Source organism: Pantherophis guttatus, chromosome 1, assembly GCF_059756535.1.
Source record: "Pantherophis guttatus breed Tessera chromosome 1, ASM5975653v1, whole genome shotgun sequence".
NCBI classification, from domain to species: Eukaryota; Metazoa; Chordata; class Lepidosauria; order Squamata; family Colubridae; genus Pantherophis; species Pantherophis guttatus.
In genome coordinates this window covers 46554296-46577570 of record NC_142063.1, presented here as the reverse complement: position 1 = coordinate 46577570, position 23275 = coordinate 46554296, and the positions used below count along the sequence as shown (strand labels likewise).

Sequence of the window (23275 nt, the reverse complement as noted above, 5' to 3'; positions counted from 1 at the left end):
ATCTAAACATGACTGAAGTCTTTGAATTAACAACTGTTAACATTTTAGTTCAAACATTTACAAACATAAGATTACTGCTAAAGCTTGTTTGGCAGTTCTCAAATTAATTCCTTACACATAATCCAAAGAATATGTACAAATGTTACAAAACTAACTTTTGCTGTTTATTCTGCATTAATAGTATAATGAAGAAATAGCACTAATTGTAAATAAATACTATTTTTTCTTAAATGCCCCTAAAGACGGGCATTTATTTTTTTCTCCACATATCTTGCAATGGCATTGTTTGTTTAAGGTAGTTTTTAAATAAGCTTCAGTTGACTGAGTTCCAGTATTGGCCAGGATAAATCTATGTTCATACAATAGGCTGAGCTGAAACCAAATAAACTGTATTATGTTTACATTAGTCTACTGCTAATAATTGATCTAGTTGTGGATTATTAAAAATTAACCTAGTTTTGTGGGTTTGCATGACACTCCTAACTATAAACTAACCACATAAGCTGGGTTTTCACAAGATACTGGGATAAAATTCAGTATGGCTATTTTTTGAAAACACTACCAGTTGCTTAGCACAATATGTGAACCATGTAACTATTTACCTCATATAGCAGAAGGGATCTGAAAAATTTCAGACACTATGACATACACACTAATTGCTAGACTTAACACATGATTATAAAAATATATTTTGACATCTATTTTCCAAGAATACACTATTAAAATCTAGAATATTATTTTTATCCAAAGAGTATGTGTCTGAATAGCTTATAAACTTCAAAGTTAATATAGTTTGCATAACTAACACATTGGGGTGATGTTCTGAATTGAATGAAGTTGATTCTTTTAAAGGAAGAAAGGAATTCCTCACATGGAAAGAATGCCAGTATAGCAGATTTTATTGTATTTTTAAATTATGAATCATTTTACAGGCTATAATGATTCTCATATCTATATTTAGATGTAAAAAAGTGAGGTGAGCAAATCTTTGCATGGAGAGTTTACATCACTATTTGGGTGAGAAAGAGTTCGTACTTCTATTTTATGAATAACAGAGTTCATTTAACCAATCCTGTGTTCAAATCAGCTTGTTCACTGTCTTTTTTCCTGGTTTCTGGAGTATTTAAGGTATAGGATTCCTTGTTTTCTATTGGAATACATCTTAGGCATTTTAAACAAGATCCTCCTATTTTGGCAAAATCCTGGTAGGTATTTTCACTTGAAAAGCAATATAGTATGGGATCTGCAACACAATTAAAAGTGGTCAACAAAAGAGAAATATGATAGATGTTAAAGATTTTGACAGCAAATTCACAGCTCTTCTCAAATAGGCTGCGTATTAACAAAAGAACATGATACGGTCCAAAGCAAATTAAGAAAATTAAGATTGTGCTTGAAACTAGGCGTTTAATTTGAATTTTCCTTTTTTTCTGAGTGCCATGACTCTTCCGGACAACACGTAGAATTCCATAGTAGGAAAAAATAAGGAGGCAAAATGGAAATAGGAAACCAGCTGTGAAACGGTAAAAGTTTATGTTATGTTCCCAGATTTTTATGGGATAATGCTCAAAGCACACTACGTGGCTCTCCGAGTCTTTACTCACTTCTCCATGTTTAAAAACCAGCAAACAAGTCACAATTTCTTTAGTCCAGATGACAGTGCTCACCACCACAGCAGCCTTCATTGTACGACACTGTTGGAAACGAAAAGGATGCACCAGTGCAAGATAACGGTCAATGGAGATACAGCAGAGAAAACCCACGCTGATGTAAATGTTTTCATAAAGGAGGATGCCACAAATTTTGCATAAGAGTTCATTGTAAGTCCAGTTGTCATGCTGCAAAACATACTGGAGCCAAAAAGGTAGAGAGAAAATGTAAAGCAGATCGGCTATGGTTAGATTGCAAAGGTATATTCCTAGTTCATTCTTGACCTTAACTTGCAAGTAAGCGTAGTACAATGAGAGACAATTGGCTGGGAGTCCTACTACAAAGACAAGTATATATATCACAGGTGACAACATCTGATGTATGCTATGGTCAATGGTGCAGTTCTGAGTGTGATTGTCCATCACCTCTTCTGGAAGAATCCCCATGTTCTGCAGTCTGTTAGCTCAGCAGGCATATTTTTTATTCTGCCATTTCACCATCTCTACATTTGTTTTATACGATTATCAGTACTTGTAATCACCTGCAAGAAAGGAAAAAAGTCACAAAACAATCCTTATTAAATTCAACAATAAATCAGTCTTTTTCATAATTCAGGAACACAAAGGCTATACTCTACCTAAAACTCTTGAACTTACTGGTCCCATATCATAGCACGCAGTGGTTCATTGAACCATCAGTTTTTGAATAAATGACAGTTGACTGAGTTCACAACTCACTATGACATTGTTCTGACCCAGCTCCCCAAACATGACAAACTCTCTGACATGAACTCAAAAGATTATTTTATTAGGAGTGCCAGCAGCCCTGGCAAAAAGTTTATCTCACAGGCTAACAAGTCCCTCCTATCTTTTATCCCTAGAGCTAGGATGGGGCTTAGCTAGCAGTGGTGGCTCTTCCTCCCCCAAGATCAGCCCATGGCTTTCCACTGCTCTCCTCTGACTTCTGAACAGCCGCACGTCAGGCACTGGACCCAGCTGTTCCTCCTCTTCATCAACCACCTCCAGACCTGGGGGCAGTTGACTCTCTATCTGAGGGCTGATGGATGGCTCCGCCTCTGTCTGTCTCTCTGCCAATTCCATTCCCACTTCTCCCTCGGAGCTCTTGGTTTGCCCTGATGCTGACCCTCACTCCCACACCTCCTCCTCCTCTGATTCAGCTGCTGGAGGGGCCAGCAGCCAATAGGCCACAACAGCCATAATATACTCACCGGTGATTAAGTTTACTTAATTAAACCTGTTTTCTCACTTTTGCTATGGGTGGTGGTGGGGGCGGACAGTTGTGGGCTAGGACTAGAAAGACAGAGTTCACATTCACCCTAATCCATAGTCAGCCTATCAGTACAGGGCTCCCAAGATCTGGTGATCACTAAATGGCAACAAAAAGTTCTTTTTGTCATTAGTACTGTCTGGAGTTTGCAGCCCAAATTTGATAGTCCTAGTGAAGGGATTCCTTGGGTGTCCCCAGATTAATTATTCTATCTCATCCGAGTTTGGTTATAGGGTAGTTGTGGGGGAAATATCCATACTGGCAGACTTTGAAGAACATAAATACAATAGTTCTGTTATTCTAATTGTATGGTTACCCATCTCATCCAAGCAATTCTGAGTAACTCACAACAAGTAATAAAAATACAATAAAGACAAATTAAAAACTAATATACAAACCTGGAAAAACTATCCATAATCAATTAAAAAAACAGAAAATAATGATCAGCAGCAGAATTAATTCTACATAAGGTCAACTCAGCCACTGATACTGAGCAATAAGTTAAATTGACCAAATTTGCACGCCACATCAGGCTAAATTGTAATTCACTAGTTTGTTGTTACTGTATTATAGAAAGCTAGTTTGTATACTACCTATTTGGTACTTGGATGAAACTGGGAATTCTAAGTTGTACTAAACTTATCTGAAGAAGATAATGGCAAGCAACTTTTTAAAATGTGACCAAGAAAAGTACATGAATGAAGTCATAAGGAGCTGAGCTCAACCAAAGGTATCATTACCTTTGTAAATATAACACAAAAGTTCAGACGTGGGGAATATATTTAGTTCAAGATTTGAATGAAGTTCTAAGAGTTCTGACTGCTTTTATTTTTGCAGATGTTTCACTGCCTACCTTGGTAACATATTCAATACTACGATCTTGGAGAATTGACGTCTGTTGATTAGAGAACCTCAGTATATGATTGGGTCGGTTCTACTGTTAGGTGTTTTTTGTTTTCTATCATCTAGTTTTTGCTTCACAGAAAAGGTTGCCCCCTTTTGTTTATCTGGGTGTTGGTTAATAGCTGCGTGATAAGGGATGTGGTGATTTTATGCTGTTTTTGCATAAAACCAACTTGCTCTTACCAAGTTGACCTTTGGCTATTTTATTTAAATAGACAGTGGTTGAGTCTAGGTTTATGTGTCTGTTGGTTGATAATTTTTCAGAATGCCAGTTTATTAGGGATTTTTATGTATTCTTGTACTTGGTCCAAATTAGAGTTTCAGTGGCTTCCGAGGCAAATTTATGATTGAATGTATCTGTGCACTGTGAAACATATGATGTTCTGTCATGTCTTCTAACTGCTCCTGAATATGTACTGTTAATGTTCTACCTATTTGATATTCACAGTTCATGCATTTCAATTGCTAAAGTTGAACACTGTGCAAAGACATAGAAAGCGTAAGAAAGAATTCCTCCCATGGGGGAAAATTGTTTCTGTCTCCCTCATTCACAGTTGGTTGAGGTTCCTAGTGAAAGAACATCCCATATTTGAAAGTGGCAGAAATGCTTTTCTGGAGATAAGAAATATGCTGAGGGAGAGTTGATGGAACATTGGCTCTGTTCCCAAAACCCACTTATCCCAGTCAGACACTAACCCCATCAAATGCCCTTATTGATGGTTCTGCCAGCACACAATTGCATTCAATGACTCATTTTCCTTTTGTTAAAATACGGGATTCCTATTCACTTAGATAAGCCAGCCAGCCTGGTGTGATGGTTAACCCACTAGGTTAGAAAGCAAAAGACTCTGAATACTAGTCTTGTTTTCAACATGAAGCCAGCTGGGTGACTTTGAGCCTTAGCAGTAAGCAATAGCAAACCACTTCCAAAAATCTTGCCAAGAAAGCTGCAAGGACTAGTCTAAACAATCATCAGATGTCACAACTAACATGAACACACAGAGACACACATAGAGAGACAGACAGAGAAATCACTTAATGCAGGACACTCCTGCTGCTGTATGGATTTTTTGTATCAGAAAGTACTGGCAATGCTGCATTGCATCACTAGTCTTGTCTAGTGACGCAAGCAGCTTGGATCTAGGACTGTTTGGGTCTAGGACTGTTTGGCGCCCAGGACAGTTAGCACCCAACAAATCAGCTAGAGGGGGTGGAAGTAAGGAATTCTTTAGAGTTAATAGAAATCCAGTGAAAGGAGAGAGGTGTACAAGAGTTTTCAAAAATGCCTCCCTCCCTCCCTCCCTCCCTCCCTCTCTCTTCCCCTCCACCTCCTCCCTACCCCCCCTTTGGAGTACGGATAAAGAGTTGGCCTAAAGCGTGGAATTCTGCGATTTGATTCCTGATGATAAATCCTGATGATTCCTCATCATGATTGATCATCAGGATTCTGAAGATGAGGAGGAGGAGGAGGAGGAGGAGGAGGAGGAGGAGGAGGAGGAGGAGGAGGAGGAGAGGGTTGGAAGGGAGTACTTTATCGTACTCCAAAGGGGGGGAAGAGGAGGCAAGGGGGAAGAGAGGAAGGCATTTTGGCAAACTCTTGTACGCTTCTCTCCTTTCGCTGGAATTCTATTAACTCTAAAGAATTCATTCCTTCCATTCCTATAATCATCATCTTCTTCTTCTTCAGAATCCTGATGAGGAATCACCAGGATTTATCATCAGGAATCAAATCGCAGAATTCCACGCTTTAGGGCAACTCTTTATCCGTACTTCAAAGGGGGGGTGTAGAGAGGGGGGGAGAGAGAGAGGGAGAGAGGGAGGGAGGAAGGCATTTTTGCAAACTCTTGTACGCCTCTCTCCTTTCGCTGGATTTCTATTAACTCTAAAGAATTCCTTACTTCCACCCCCTCTAGCCGATTTGTTGGGTGTTAACTGTCCCGGGCGTCGAAAAACCCAGAACGAACCTCCTTCTGTGTATCGGCCACTCCGAAGTGTGTGGGACAGAGTGGTCATGGCCCATTTCCCATGGCAAATAGGTGGAGGCATGTCAGCTGAGGAGAATAGCCAGTGGAGAATTGCCCGAGGGAGGAATGCCGGCAGAGAATTAGGGGCGGCCAAACATACGAGACGAACAGTCCCATTCCAGCACTAAGCTGAGTTGGTGCAATTAATCAGGAATTGGGAAGTGGTTTTGTATTACTAGGCCTTCTTAGTGAGTTCCATAATGAGGGGTTATTTTTAAAGCTCTGCTTCCCTTCCAACTCTTTTTTTCTTGGAGGATTAGATTGACTGAGTTTTGATGTTTCCATGGCATGGCGAAATGAATGGAATTTGTTTAACTCTATGAAGGACTTTTAGATATAGTTCACCAGATCAATTGACTCTTTTTCAGTGGTGGGCTTCTACTGGTTCGCCCCGGTTTGGGCGAACTGGTAGCTGCAGCGGGGGGTGCCTCCATCCACCCACCCAGACATCATCACAGACACTCTGCGCATGCGCAGAAGTGCTGTATGCGAGCAAAGGAAGTGCGCGTATGCACACACTCACAGTTCTGAACCAGTAGCGAAGGTAAGTGAAACCCACTACTGCCCTTTTTGATGTTCCTATAACACACTAATTCTACTACAGACACATATCCATTAACCTAGTTGTTAAGTGTGCTATGGAAAGAGGGCCACATTGATATCTTCAGTTTGTTCAGTAAAAGTAACATCTTCCAAGTGAACCTTTAAAAAATCCCTAAAGAGCCTCCAAGGAGGAAAAAGGAAACCTTTTTTTAAGTAAGCAAAGCATTTGTTCAAAGAGAAAGGAACATACAAAGGTTGGACAATGTTTCTATTGTTAACAGAGTGAAATGTGGGGAAATGTGCGCATTATTTTTCCAAATCTCAATGTCAGGAAACAACCATGAAAGGCAACATTCCCATTTCTTGTCAATGACATTGTCTAAAATCACAAAATATTAATGCATTCAGATTACTACGAAGTTTCACAAACATCATACAAAAATACTGTAGTTATTTCACTTCTATACTAAAGACTTACAGTACATTGCAGTAACTCCCATTGCAATTGAGTGTTTTTACAAGGGAGCACAAATGCTCTATAAGCCTCATAACCATTCAGTAGTACAGTTTTCTTCAATTTGACTTAAGACGGTAGCTGCAATCTAACATATCAGGGAAACATCAAATTGGGTAAGGCTATCATAAGATGACATGTTGTTGAATGTTATTTTTAACATTAACACATCAAAATATACTTTACATTCTTTTTGAAATGCCATTTTGATAAGAGTACACTATGTGAAGACTAAGAGTTAAAGAAGTTTCTTGGATGAGAACAGTGGTGAAATCTAAAATTTGTTACTACCAGTTCTGTGGGCGTGGCTTGGGGGGAGGGGTAATGTGACTGGGTGGGTGTGGTCAATTTTTTTTTTTACTTTTAAAATCATTTTTTACATGTAAAACCATGTAAAAAAATGCTTTCAAAAGGCTCTGATGATCCCAGTTGAGTTGCCTGATCGTCAGAGGGTTTTTAAAAAACCCTCTGCTGATCAGGCAACTCAGCTGGGATCGTCAGAGCTTGGATCGTCAGAGGCATTTAAAAGAAAAAAAGTCTCTGATGATCGTGCGGCTCAGCTGGGCATGGGGGGTGGGGGCAGGGATTTTTGCTACCGGTTCTCTGAACTGCCCGAGCCGGTCCGAACCGGGAGCATTTCACTCCTGGATGAGAAGCGAAATGTCTTCAAAGAAAAACCAGAAAATCCAGTTGCCGCTTGAAAAAACATCTTTGGAACAGTACCTATGTTCTGTTAATTGAGAAACTGGACAAAATAGCCTCCCTGAGGGACTTTTTCCCAATGTGGTATTCTTTTGATGTGTTGGAGGTCAGCTACAATAATTTCTAGTTAGCATGACCAATGGTATGTGGAGGGCACCAGTTCAGAGAAAACATACATAATGTGGCTGAGCCAATAGGGTAAAAGTCTGGAGATCTCAAACCTCTCTCCAGTTTCTATATAAACTGGCCATATTTCCTTGCCTTTGAGTAGCAACTTAATACCGTATTTCCCCGAAAATAAGACCCTGTCTTATGTTTTTTTGAACCCTGAAATAAGCACTTGGCCTTTTTGCAATGCACTCAAAAGCCCGATTGGGATGTCTTATTTGGGAGGAAACAGGGTAGTTCCTGCTACTATCATTTACAATATCTTCCAAGAAGTCCCCCTATGTCTGGTGTATGGGAAATATAGGGTTCTTGTGACTTGTGTGACTCTACTTGCGGTAAAAAGCTAAACATCAGAGAAATAATAACTTCTCTAGTTGACCCTAGCCTGTAGCAATGTAGCATATACATGTCTAATTAAACTTTGAGGTCTTCCTTCCCCCTTCTGGAAATTAATGTCATAAAAGATGAACAAAATCAAACTTTTTTAAAAAAATGTATTATACATGAAACTTGGTTTATAAAAATGCATGCAATGTTTTTTGCCAAATTTGAAAGCAAAATTCTCTGCTTTTTTTTCCTGGACCTTCGCTGACTTCCTGGCAATAATTCTAACCAATTATCAGAGCTGTTGGGGAAATCAGAAGGTCACACGTGATCACATGACCCCGGGATGCTTCAAACATCATAAATATGAACCAATTGCCAAGTGTCTAAATTTTGATCACATGTTTACAGGGATGCTGCAATGGTCTTAAGTCCTTTTTTTCAGCACTGTTAAAACTTTGAATGGTCACTAAATGAACTGTTGTAAGTCAAGGACTACCTTTACAATTCACCTTTGCTTGGTTTAGCTTCTCACCAGATTTTAATTTGATTGTTAGGGCAAACATTTTGACTGAAATCACAACATGCCTTGATTTGCCTACCATGTCTGTATCCTAGAAAAGAAAAAGGACCAGAGTACAGAAGAGATTTTTTTTTGTCTTCATTGTTTCATTTCCAATTTTCCAAATGCTGTTTCTCTTAAACTTTCTACATTTTTTTAAAAAATGGAACCTAGACCTGTATATTGTATGGTTGTTGGTATTTGAATAGTAGATTGCATAGCAATTACACATTAGTAAGTAACCACAGATATATTCTGAAAATTGCCGTTTTAAACAGGACTGAAATATTTAAATGAGACATAAACAATAGGCTAATTACTCATCAGTTCACAATTTCCCCCTTAAAGAGGACACATATTACTCATTACACCAAGTAGAAGTCTGAGCTTATTTACACTTGGAATTTCCATGTCTGCTTGGCTTCCTTTTAATCAAAGAGCATATTCATATGAAAGTTATGGCTATAATTTGTAAAACAGCTTTTTCACCTAAAGGATGTAGGTACAGTTCAGTATTAATTATTCCATTAATAATCCATTTATTTTTTTTAATAACAAACGTTAAATCTTGAATACAACCAAAACGCATTTCTTATTAAATCTAAAATATGTAATTCATATCTATCAAAGTTTAATATAAAGGGTCCTATCAATTGTAACTGAACTGCCTGACAATTAAAACCATGCTGAATATAATATTTCAGGAACTCTGTGGCATGATACCGCATAAATAATATCAAACCAATAAAACAAAAGTAACATGATAGTATACATCTGTTTCAGCAGAATCTACCCAGTTTAATTTTTGAGAAGTCTACAAAAATGTTTGAAATTCTAGAGTGGTGCTTCAGATATGTATTGATGATTCTGGCTAATATGGATCAATGGACTAGTGCAGATTTAAGAGATTATGTGTGATCCCAAAAAGTAGATATGGAAAACAAGACTAAGTACAAAGATAAAGAAAGGGAGTATCTATTCCAGTGAATAGTTTTTCAATAAATTGATTATCACCAGCAGTTAATAATGGAAAACATTGTTAACCATGATCTAGTTGCTATGTAGCTTTAATGGAGCATTACATAGCTAGAGGTCTAGTTGACATATCATTATAACCCCATAATGGCAACCCTATGGCACGGGTGCCACAGGCAGGCAGAGCCCTCTCTGCGGGGATACAAGCTGTCACCCCAGCTCAGCTTTGCCACGCATGTGTGCGCACCTCCCACCAGCCAGGTGGTTTTTAGGTCTCTGCTGCACATGCACAGGGGCCGGGGTGCATGCAGGAGATGTGCACGCATGCATGGGGTGCACGCACATGCATGGGTCCGCGCATGCATGCATGGGGTGTGACACATGGGGCCATGTGCGCATGCATGGGGGTGGGGTGCACACGGGGTCACACGCGCATGCACAGGCACACGGGGTCGTGCACACATGCGCAGGGGGTGCAGGGGGTGGGTGCCAAAAAGGTTAGCCATCACTGCTATAACCTATCCTCACAAGTAGCTGTAAAAACAAGAGATAGAGAAATAAAATGATTCTCCTAGCTGTAAAATATTTTGTTCACTCATCCCCCTGTTGTTGATTTTGCCAAATAAGTTTTATTTGAAACAAAGTGAGGCTTATATTATATTTATACAAGTTATTTTAAACAAAACCAGAATGTTACCAGGCACAGGCTCAAACACTGACTGCTGCACTCCCAATATGCAATTAAATAACCAATGTTAAACAGGAAACCAACTAAAAAGAGAACTGGGCTACAGCCAGCAACAGCTGAACCACCTCAAGCAGAGAGAATAGGAACAACAAGTTACCTCACACTAAACCTATTTTAATATAAGCAGCTTGAAAATTACACAAGCAAATTATACAGCAGAGAAAGCACAGTACAGATATCTCAGATCAGTACAACAAGATGCGTAAAACATCAGGACTGTAGGTTATACAAATATTTCAAATGTCTAAAATTTTTGTAGCAGAAGTTATACATCCAGTTATCACTTTGGTTCCATCTTTCATAATATCGCAGGCAGTAAAACCTCAAGCATAGATGAGCAGTATTGGAACAGATTATGGTATACATTCTTATACACCCCTGTTCATGCCTCTCATTGCTTTATGGGTGCAGGAATGACTAACAGTGCCCTCCTCCCACTCCCAGCTCATGGCAAGTATACCTGGGTTTTCCAGCTTCAATTAAAAGCTGTTCTTTTTTGTACTCCAAGCCCTCTTAAATCCTTCGGAGCAGATGGTCTCCAGCACTTTGTTCTATTCCAGTAGCAACCCCAGTGCCCAGGTGTTGTGGCTGGCAGGTCTCCGTCTCCCCTTCCATGGCTGATAGTTACCTTGGGCAGCCATTTTGTCCTTTGATGACAGGCTGCTCTGTTCTCTGATGGCTGGCAGTTGCTCTTTTTGTAATATTATGGTTGATCCAGCAATGGCCCCTTAAATTGCCAAACCATCCTCACTGGGAAATGAGGGCTCCATTCAACCTCACATTAGCCAGTGGAAGCCCTTCTCAGTTGCTGCCTACTGGATAAAGCATGCTCCCTTTGCTTTCTCAGCCCTTGGTCACAATACTGCAAAACTTCGTTTTCCTTTATTCTTTAAAACATCTTTAAGCTCAAAGGTAGGAATGTTGCTACCCTACTTTGTTTTTATGAAGCTGAATTATCAGTCCTTCCTTGTTTCCATGGTCCTTCAGAGCAAAGTAGGAAACAAAGAACAGGGGGTTCCCCTTTCATTACTTTGATTATTGCTGCAGAAGAACAAAAAGAACAAGAAAGAAAAAGGAAAGGGTCTGCTTTAGCATCAAAGGAGATAACACGAGAGGGTTATGGGTAGGTATCCATGTATGCAAACATCTGGAAAAGCAAAGGGAAGACCCAAGGACTAATGAAAAAGGAACAGCCCCTAAAAGGAAAAGTCAGACAGTAGAGAACAGCCCACTCAGGAAGAATCAGAGAAGATGAACTTCCCTGCATGGATTGGAAGGGCAAATGTTAGAAGAAGACCAGCCAGATCTTGCAGTGGCCATAATCTGGCCTGGCCTAACTCTCCTCTTTTAAATTTTTAATTCGTGATTTTATAAATTGGGTGTTTTAATCTGTGTTTCGGCCAAAATATTTAATAATTTTAAGGGATTTTTAATATTTGTATTATCTGTATTTTATCTTGGCTGTTCACCGCCCTGAGTCCTTCGGGAGTAGGGCGGTATAGAAATTTGATTAATAAATAAATAAATAAATCTAGACCCGTGATGGTGAACCTATGGCACACGTGCCTGAAGTGGCACACAGAGCCATGTCGCCTGGCACGCAAGGCTTTGCCCGTTCCTCTTCTGGGTTTCTGATGCACGTGCGATTATCAGCTGGCCTTCGCGCGTGCGGCAGTGCCAGAAACTGGAAGACCAGCTGGCCAGTGCGCATGTGTGTGCCAGAAACCGGAAGTTCATTTCCCAGCATGGGCTGCTCCTCTTCTGGGTTGCGTCCCTGATGAGCATGCACACGTGCGCACTTCCTTTTCGGCACTCGGTGCCAAAAAGGTTCGCCATCACTGATCTAGACAATGCAATAACCTAACACTGTTGTCAATTGATTCCAATCTGGGCTGGAGTTTCAGGTATTAACTCAAGAAACCATTTCAAGAACAGCATAGGAAACAAGCTGCTGTGTGGAATTCCCCATAGAACCTATTCATATTTTCTCCAGAAATTAAAACTATATTGTTAGTCCTTCCCCAACTGAAACTGGAATTTTCCTACACACAGGGTCCATACTTTTGTGTGGCTTTCTGAAATACAATTACTTATTTTTGGCACTGTCAAGTGTACCCATACATTACTTGATTTGAAGACTTTTTTCTAGGATTGGTTAACAATTAAATGGCCTCTGGGTCTTATTCCTCTTCTTAGATGTTTTAAAAAGCATAGGCATCCCTGACCAAATTGTATGTTTCAATTAATTCATAAGTGAACAGAAGATGATACAACTACCACATGGTACTAAATTAAACATAATATCTTTCTGCAAGTTTGAATGCATACTGTACCTATGTGCTGTGCAATTGTTTGCAGCATCAGAATAAGAAAATGGTGAATATCAGACACTCTTATCATTAACTGTTGTACCTTATGATTCTTGATGAATGCATTTTTTCTTTTATGTACACCAAGAGCGTATGCATCAAGACAAATTCCCTGTGTTTCCAATCACACTTGGCCAATAAAGAATTCTATTCTATTCTATTCTATTCTATTCTATTCTATTCTATTCTATTCTATTCTATTCTATTCTATTCTATTCTATTCTATTCTATTATTTTTTTATATTCTTTCAGTCAGTACTCTGAAAGTCCCCATTCTGGTTGCTTTTGCTAGCCAGATGGGACAATGCAAAAGTGACAGGACTAAAATCACAAAGAACTCTGCCCATATCTTCAAGATCCACAAACTCTACTTCCATCTGGCTTTTAATTCAGAGTAAGTATGAATTTCTCTTTGGTATTATAATAATTCACTCATAAATTAAAGAGCACTGACAATCTTGGAAAATCTCATATTCCAAATATGGGCAAGATAATTTCACTTTCTTCCAAAGCCTCAAAATTCTTTGATAGATGATAAGAAAATAAAACTGTCTCCTTGTCGATATGCTAGCCAAAGTGGCAACAATAAAGCCTGTAATTAAATCATTCTCCTTCCATATTCCGAAACAGAATTTTCTACCCTCTCTTTTAGTCCTAATACAGAAAGAAAAAAAAGAAAAGTTGGTCAGCTCATACAATGCAGGTCACAAGTCATAAAAAGTGACATATTGGTAGAATCGTAGGGTTGGAAAGCCCCTTGGAAGTCTTCTAATCCCCCCATTACCCACTCCAGAAATCCTCCTTCCATCCTAGACAAATAGCTGTCTAATTTTGAATACTAATGAACCATCAATGGCTTCAGGAGGCAGGATTTCCACTGGTTAATAATTCTCATAGTCAGAAAATTCTTCATTTTCAAATTGGATCTTTCACTATAAAGCTTCCCCAATGTTCCCCACTCATTTCAGTTCTTCAGCATCCGTTATATATTATCACACTACAACTGGACCAGTGGTGGGTTGCCCCTTGTTTGGACCGGTTCTATAGAACCGGTAGTAAAACTGGTGGGAGGCTCCACCCACTGACCCTGACATCATTAGAAGTGATCTGTGCATGCGCAGAAGCAAGGCGCGTGTGCGAGCAAAGTGAGCCCGCGCGCACAATCCCGTTGCGAACCGGTAGTAAAGGTAAGTAGAACCACCCCTGAACTGGACACAGCATTCCAAGTGTGGTCTGACCAGGTCTGCATAATACATACTACACTTCCCATGTTTTTAATATTATACCTATGTTGAAGTAGGCTGAATTGGCTCTTTTAGTAGTTGCACTACACTGCTGCTTTCTGCTTGATATGTGGTCTACCAAGGTCCCACTTCCTTCTTATAGGTGTGACTGCTGCACAGTTGTTTTTTCCTGCCTAACTGCAGCACCTTAATGTTTTTATGACTGAACAACATTTTGTTCAAATCCTTTTGAATCTTGATCCTATCTTCTGGAGTGTTGGGAAATTTTGCTTATTTTGTGAGCATCCCTTTTATTCCCTCAACTAAATCATTTATGAAGATGTTGAAAAGAACTGAGCTGAGGACAAGCCCTGTAATATCTCACTGCACACCTCCCTCCATGTGGACATAGATCCACTAAGGACCACACATTGGTTATGGTTGTTCAGCCAAGTATGAATCCATTTGGAGGGATCACTCCAAATTTTGCAGTTTATCAAGAAGTTGGTCTAGTTTATCAAATAACTAAGAACACTACAGACAGTCCTCAGTTACTGACTATTTGGTGTCCATTCTAAATTTTGACCGTGGTAAATGAGCAGTACTTATGACCTTTCCTTAAAATTCCAGCTGTTGCACCTCAATTTGGGTGCTTGGCAACCAACTCAACCAACTGGTTGCAGCTCCCTATTTGCAGTCACAATTTGCAACTTTCCCTGCTGGTGTCCCACAAATTCAGTGGGGAAGCTAAAGGTTGCAAGGTGCTCTGATAAATCTTCCTCTATCCTTCCTGCGTTCTGTGCTGCACCCTTCTTCTCTTAGAATTCCTGAACTCACCTGCACTATGCCTTCTTTCTCTCAGATTCTCTCTGTTTGCACATAACCATGCTCTCCTTCCCTTGCACATATGCAGCAGTTCACCACCTCCTCCCCCAACTCATGTGCAGCTTGCACAGGCCCTCTCACAACCTACTCTACCCATATGTGGCATCCCTGAACTGCTTAGTGGAGACCTCATCACTTCCTGCTTAGTGCCAAGCCTATCTTGGGGATACAATGGCAACCAAGACTGTCTGCATTGTCATTGCTAAATGATACAGTCACGTGCCATTGAGTTTTACAACCACATTGCTTAGCTATGGCAAAAATTCTGGTCCTAGTTGCTATCAGAACCCTAGGATTGTCTCTACAATACACAGCATTACCTTGGTGCACTAATTTAGTCATATTGTCAAAGAAAGCAATAAGATTTATCTGGCTTGACCTTTTTATAATGAATTCATGCTGCCTTTTGGTACTCATCCTGTTTGTTTCTAAATGCTTGCAAATATAGTGATTAATTATGTTTTTCCAAGATTTTCCCAGATCCCAAGCTGACAGTTGTCTGTAGTTTCCTGGATCTACTTTCCCCCCACTTTTAAAATATTGTGAAAATTGGCTCTTGGCTCTTCTTTAGTCCTTTGGCACATAGCCTGAGCTCCAGAGCTTCTCAGGCACATAGCCTGAGCTTTGAGCTTCTCAAAGATTTCAATTGTTGGCTCTCATGTGACATGACCAGTTCCTTTAACACCCTGGGATGTAATCCATCTGGTCAAAACTACCAAGTGTTCTCTCACCAATTCCTCACTGTTTATGTCTGCCTTTCTCTTCCCTTCCCACCAGCGTTGCTTCTGAAAGTCAAACTTTTTCCTTTTGTGAAAAGACAGGGGCAAGGTAGGAATTAAGCAATTCAACTTTGTCTATTTTGCCTGTAACCATTGGCCTTTTCCAACTAGTTGTCCAACTTTTTCCTCAACTTTTTTCTTGTTCTAGACATGTTATTTTTGGCATTCATCGCAAGCCTTAATTCCTGATTATCCATAGCTTTTCTGATCCCATCCATGCAGATTCTGCCTCTTTCCTGATATTCTACTCTTGTTATATTAAAAATGTCACATACTTTTTTTTTAAGTGTCCTGTTTGTTTCTCAGTTCATCAGAAGGCTCTTGGTACAACCACATCAGTTTTATCAAGCACCTTCCATTTTTTCCCCTGACTGCCTTTAGTTTTCCTATCTCCAATATGGTGAGTTCTAGGATTACATGGTCCCTCACTCCAAAGGTCCCTACCACTTACACTTCTCTAACTTACTCCCTGTTAGTCGGTATTAAGTCTAATATAGGAGATCCTGTAGCTCTTTTCTCCTCCTTTGAAAAATATGAAAAAACTCACTGATTACTGATCTATATGAAATATAGTGATACAAATAAGACAGAATGTAATTGTGATGGGTTACTCCAGCAAAATCATATGGCACCATGAGTTGCACATAAAATTTTGAGTGAATTATTAGCTATGAGCTAGTTCCCACAAATGCCATATTTAATTTGAACTAACTTTGTGCCTAAATTTAATATAGTGACGGACAACTTAAGTACATATATTGACTGTACCTGTGTGTTCAAAACAAGTCATTTTTAACCTATCACGTGACAATGCATGAATCATTATAAGCTCCTCTCAGTCTGTTTATTCTGAACTCAAATGCTATTCTGTTGTTTAACTCAATTTCCTCTGTTGGTTCTATTCTTATAGATATAACCATGCTGGCAATTTGCAACATGAACCATGGATTATATCCAAATAGCTAGTTAGTAAACACACAAAAAGAAAAGCTCTTCAAACACTCACCAACCGCCAATTTTGTCTCAACAAATAGGACTGGGACTACAGCTAATCAAGAGGTACAGTATTTTAGCTCTCACTATAAGAAAGAACTGTTATTGTGTTTGTCCATGCAACTCTTCTGGAAGGTCTTGGCATTATTCCCAATTTATTAATGAGGAACCATGACTGAACTTTCTTGTCAATTCATGCAGTCTGTTCAGGAAAATTACATATCTACTTTTGATGGTCACAGTTTACCTGCTGCTAGCAGGACATTAGGATTAAATATCAGGAACTATGGGCAATCAATTAGGCACCCTGGTTCAACTCAAACTTTGGCAGAGGAAACCTTTGATCAAGGAGAAGGTGATACTAGCATAACAGTATGAAAATAGCATAATAAAGTTTAAGATGGGGCAAACTATAGGAGACCAGACAGATACACTTAGGAAGTGGAGCAAAACTCTGAATTTCTAAGATCACTAGAAGCTTATTTTTATCATTTTCCAAATAATCAGTATTTTAAATTCAGCAAGTCAATGGATTAATGGTCAGTGAAATTCCTTAAGCATGGGAAAAATTGTTTAATTGTTTCCAAAGGCAACAATTAGAGTGCATGGCATTAAACACAGGATTAAGTAATATGTGTGGTACCATGTGCAGTATTTCAATTTTTGCTACGTTCAACACAGAAATGGCAATATGAGTTTGGAAGCATCTTAGATATGTAAAAACCAGCAGACAGAACATCCCTCAAACTTTTTACTTAATCACCTTGAGATTCCACTTGCCTTGAATATGGTCTTATCGAAAACAGTAACATTGTCAGTTCCCTTTCTTTTCTGTGACTGATTTTCCTATGTGCCTGTACAACTTACAAATCACAGCATCTTTTGCAAAACTTTGAATAACCGATGAAGAGTTTCTAATGTATGAGCTGTTTAGTGCCTTTGTCCCACAGGATGCATTCCAGAACAAAAACTTTTTTGGTACTCATTCACAATACATATTTTTAATATAGTGTTGAATTTCAAATTCAACAAAAGCCTGAAAGGCTTTATTTTCGGAAATAGAAATTTATGTAATGGAATCTTCACTGATTTCTTTGTGTGCATCTGTGTGTACATGTATGTAGGCCAGTGGTGGGTTTCAAAATTTTTTACTGTGGGTGTGGCTTGGTGGGCATGGCATGGCTTGGTGGGCGTGGCTTGGTGGGCATGGCAGGGGAAGGATCCTGTAAAATGTCCATTCCCACCCCAATCCAGGGGAAGGTTACTGCAAAATCCCCATTTCTTTCTGATCAGGTGGGACTTGGGAGGCAGAGAATAGCATTTTTACTACCGGTTCTCCGAACTACTCAAAATGTCCGCTACTGGTTCTCCAGAACTGGTCAGAACCTGCTGAAACCCACCTCTGGTGTGGGCATGTGTGAGAATGAGAGAGCATGAGTGCAGATATGTGCATACTTCCTTATTGCTAAACTTTTACAGTCACTACCTTCTACCGCCTCAAATCTGTATACTATTTCAGAAAAAAGAAGTGTGCAATTACATTGACTAATCCTGTAAATTATTCAGAATGTAAGAGCATTAGCAAGAATTCTACTAAATCACACCAGAGTGTTTCAACTGCAGCTTTCTGGTTCCTCCAGATCCAGATATCTGGGTGAAATTAGTGTTCAGCCAGATATCAGCCAGATATCTGCCTCCAATTCTGGAAGTTTCCTGATACTATTAAAATACTGTGAATTGCTCTCATTCTTTGCAAATGTTAGGACAGTGCAGTATTTTAGCATGAAAAGTGCACAAACATTCTTTTTCAAGTTTGTGATATAATGGCTTAAAGATATGATCCATGTCATCTGAAGATTAGTTGTCCATAATTATTTTCTTTTTTAAAAAATCTTGTTTATTTTCTGGCACAATGTGCCTTTTTTCCTTCCCGTTAAATCACTCACAGGAAACCAGATATCCGGAGAAAACAGACTCTACTCATAACAGTAATTATAATCCATCAGAGATACCTTAATAATTATTACCAATATTTTGCCAGATGCCTTTCTATGTGCTAGCTTTATATCTAGCCTCTTCTTTTGGAGCCCATTATATTCTACACTGGATTTTTTCTACTGTTTAACATAAACAATTACAAGTGAGAACATGAAAGAAGAATGAAAAGATATAATACAAATGGATAAACCAGAAATTTTAAAACATGAAGATTACAGCTTTCTAAAATATTGTTAATTATGAACAATGGCATATATCAGGTAGATATGTATATATAGAGAGATACAGATGTATAGATATAGATGATATAAATACAGAATTTTGCAGAGCTCTAAGAATTCAGAAGATGTGTTTCACAATGTGTATGGAAGTATTCAGACCACATGGGCATGCATGCACAATTATTTTTTGCTGGGAAGAAAGAGAATGCATCTTTTCCAGATGTTGTATGCATCCATAATATTTAGCTTTTTAAAGAACAGGGCTTTAATATACTCAATCCCCTTGAAGCTATGTTCAATTTTAATGAAACAACCTTGCTATTCTAAGCTTTGGAAGACCAGCACTGAGAGTAGAAGAAGGCAGCTACTAAATTTTGCCTTGCTGGACAGCTCCTTTATTTCTTGATGTTGTTTCATGTTTTCTAACGTAGCATTTCCAGGAAAATATTTCACCATACTGACGATGATCAAAAAAATAACCACCGACGGATTGTTGGTTTTGTGTCATTAGAAGTTAGTTCTTTAGAGAATTAAAATCTGTGATTAATCAGAAATGACTAACCTTTAAAAGCTCTTTAATAGCTCAGGCAAAAGTAAACAGAAAATCCATTTGCATTTACTAGAAATGTGCAAACGTCAATGTGAAACCCAAAGGTGCACCCCCATATCTGCAGCAAGATAGAGAGCTATGAAATTGAACATTTTCTTCAGGAAAGCAAAACCAACAAATATTAAAAAGCTGTCACAATAGCTGGTCAAATTTTTAATTCACCGTGGCACAATTTGCTATTGAGTAGTAGTTTATTTTAAAGAAGACAAACTCATTACAAATATTTTAAATGGGGTGGCAGGATTTTTTTTAAGATGCCAGGGGAAAGGAAGCTCAATAGATAAAAGAATTGATATGTCCTCTTCATGACAACAGACCTTCTGTCTGCATTCTGAGCATCTCAGTTTAAGTTACAGAGATCCTGTACCTACACAGAGATTTTATAGTGAGGCAATTATCCTGGCTTCACTCACAGAGGCTTCACTCCAGATGTTCAGCATTTGAAGTGATAAGATAGATGGATACTTTTTTAGTCAATGCTGCAATTCTGATCAATTAAAAAGTTCTTGCATTTCAGATTTCGCATGTACTGCTGTTTGTCAGCCACTGAGCTCAGCGGAACAAATATTGGAGGGGATTACACTGTCATAGGATGCTATGTGAAAAAAAGGAGGAAATCAGGATGGTTTTTTTGTGTGTGAAATGAGTTTAAGAATTTTTGGAAGGTCCCTGCATGTACAGCTTACTTATCCTCAGTTTACCACCACAATTTAGCCCAAAATGTATGTTGCTAAATGAGAAATTTGTTAAGTGAGTTTTGTCCCATTGTACGACTTTTCTTGCCACATTTGTTAAGTGAATCACTGCAGTTGTTAAATTAGTAACACAACTGTTAAGAGAATCTAGTTTCCCTATTGACTTTGCTGGTCAGAAGGTTGCAAAAGAGGATCACATGACCCTGGGACACTGCAATCGTCATAAATATGAGTCAGTTGACAAGCATCCAAATGTAAATCATGTGACCATGGGGATGCTGCAATCGTCATAAGTGCGAAAAATGTTCGCAAGTCACATTTTTCCGTGCCATTATAACTTCGAAAGGTCACTAAGTGAATTGTTGTAAGTCAAGGACTACCTGTATGCTTAATGAGTGCCTTTTGTACTTTTCTAAAGGGATGTTTGTTTATTGTAGGATCTTTTTAGTACCCAAAGCAAATATTCTGTTATTCTCAACATGCTAATCACATATAAGTGGTGACAATCAGTGCATACATACTTTTAACTACCATGCAATCACTATGAATCTGCTGCCCCATGGCATGCACATTAGTGTTACTAGCATAAGGAGTTAAACGTTAAATATTCATGTGCAGAAGGTTGGCCTTATTTCCATGCTATTTCCTGCACGCAAGCGTTTTTCTTATAGGAAATGTGTCACATCTGAAGTGGATGAAAACAATGGGAAGTTTTAAGTTAAAAGGATAGGCATGGCTTAAACTATATATAGCATATAATACTGAGTTGGCAAATGTTTGTTCCAGTCCAATGGAACAAACTGCAAATAAATGACTGCTTCATCTGCCACGTGGGAGTTGTGGTGAAAAAAGGAGTCATATAAAAAAAAGGGGGGTTAGTAAATGGACTTTTGCCTGAGGAATTTGTCTGAGCAGGGAGACCAGATCTACAGAGATATCTACAACTCAGGCTAAACAAACATCCATTATTGACACACATTTTAGATCAGACATGTGAACAGTGATGGTGACAAACATGGGTCTCCATCAAGAACTAAAATGGTTATAAATCAGTGATGAAATCCAAATTGTTTTACTATCGGTTCTGTGGGCGTGGCTTGGTAGGCATGGTGTGGCTTGGTGGGCGTGGCAGGGGAAAGATACAGCAAAATGTCCATTCCTACCCCACTCCAGGGGAAGGATACTGCAAAATCCCCATTCCCTCCCCACTCTGGGCCAGCCAGAGGTGGTATTTGCCGGTTCTCCGAACTGCTCAAAATTTCCGCTATCGGTTCTCCGAACTGCTCAAAATTTCTGCTACCGGTTCTCCAGAACCTGTCAGAACCTGCTGGATTTCACCCCTGATATAAACGTTGAATTTGCATGTACATTCATGCACACAAGAGTCCTTCCACTTCATTCTTTAACTGACATAGAAAAGTAGCCCAATTTAAAAAGCTGAAATATATTTAATTTTTATTTCTTTGTATCCCACCTTTATTATTTTTACAAATAACTCAAGATGACAAACACAGCCAAAATATTTTCCTCCTCCTATTTTCCCCACAACCATAACCCTATGACAGGGGTCTCCAACCTTGGCAACTTTAAGACTTGTGGACTTCAACTTCCAGAGCTCTTCAGCCAGCAAAGCTGGTTGGAGACCCCTGCCCTATCAGGTGAATTAGGCTGAGAAAGGGAGTGATTGGCCCAAAGTCACCCAACTGACTTTCATGGCAAAGGCGGGTGAAATTCAAACAGATAGATAATTTTGGCTGGGAGCTAGTTTCTTATACTTTGCTGCTATGAGCAAAAATATTTTTTCTGTCCTAAAGATCTCTTGATCCAAATGATCTGCTTAACCCAGGTTTAAGCATTGCAACTCTGATCCAATCTCTGCTTAAATAGTTCCAGGGAACTGTGTCATCTGCTATCTGTTCTGCTGTTGAACGGTCTCACTATTAAGTCAGAATTGACTTCCTAACAATGCTTGACCGTTCATTGGAGAAATACATTTTGGCTTCCTTGAGGCTCTTCCAACAGTGTCTTCTGTTGCTCTATCAGTGGCTCTGTCTGATTTTCTGGGGAATATGGCCCAGTAGCTGTACAACTTTTTGATGTTTCTCATAAGGTTTGCCAAAGGTTTGAGCACATTTTTCCAAAGTAACTCAGCTTCTCTTGAATGCTGAATTTATAACACACCCAGACATCTTGTTCACTTACTCATTTAGCATCCTGTCATTCTGTTCAATCTGAACATTCAAAGCAGCATATATTTTTTTAAAAAATATCCAAATACATAAAAAAAATACAAAGCAATCAAAACACAAAAAGTAACACTTAAAAGGCCCACTTTCCTCTGAGCGCAAACCAGACCTGTAGCATTAGGAATGTCTGTTTGCCTCAGAATGTAAAACCCCAGGTAGCTTAGTAGCAAGGACTTTCCTCTTCTAAATAAGGATTTTATAACATACCCCCATCAATGTCTATTCAAAACTTCATTCAGTTTAAGAGGAATCTATCCACTTACAATATACCTCCATTTCAATACTCTGGCTGCCCACTATTTCAGTTCAAATAAGGAACGCAAACCCAGCTGAGTTATTTCAAAAGAAGCTCCGTTTGCTTTTTTAGGAGTCAAAGGCATATTTATGGGTCCTCTACTTAATCCCAGCTATTTCCAACCTCTTAAAAGAAGTTCAGAAATAAAGATGTCACTATTTAGGGAAACTCACGCCTACATAGCATTGAACTGTTGCTGTTGCCCGGTTTTCACACCTATTTCTTAAAATGAGTTGATACTCACCTAGAGAAAAGCGCCAAGTTCCCTGGAAGTGGTGAAAGTTCTCCTGCCTGTGAAATGGAGCTTCTGCATCGGAGTTTAAGCGAGGCTTGTCTGACTAACCTCCTCCCAAAGAGAGCTGTCAGAGACTGATCAGGAGGAGGAGCAGCAGCAGCAGCAGATCAGCTGCTTTGTTTGTCAGTACCACACCACAACCCTGCCCTGCCCAGATGAATTGGAGGCAACTCCACCAGATGCTTCTCAGCATTTTCTTTAAGCTATTGTGTGAGGGTCTCTCAATGGTCCAGAAAGGCCCAAAAGCAAAATGTTCATTTGGAACT

At 39.2% G+C, this 23275-nt stretch overlaps 1 protein-coding gene across 1 annotated transcript; it reads right to left on the bottom strand.

The window, feature by feature from the left end:
* Window positions 1-881: 881 nt before the first annotated feature.
* On the bottom strand, window positions 882-23069 carry GPR68 (G protein-coupled receptor 68). The gene is made up of 2 exons (XM_034418636.2): window positions 22959-23069; window positions 882-2191 (listed from the first exon to the last, which is right to left on the bottom strand). The coding sequence occupies exon 2, from the start codon at window positions 2094-2096 to the stop codon at window positions 1059-1061; it is 1038 nt and encodes a 345-aa protein (XP_034274527.2). The 5' UTR covers window positions 2097-2191; window positions 22959-23069; the 3' UTR covers window positions 882-1058.
* Between the last annotated feature and the right edge of the window lie 206 nt (window positions 23070-23275).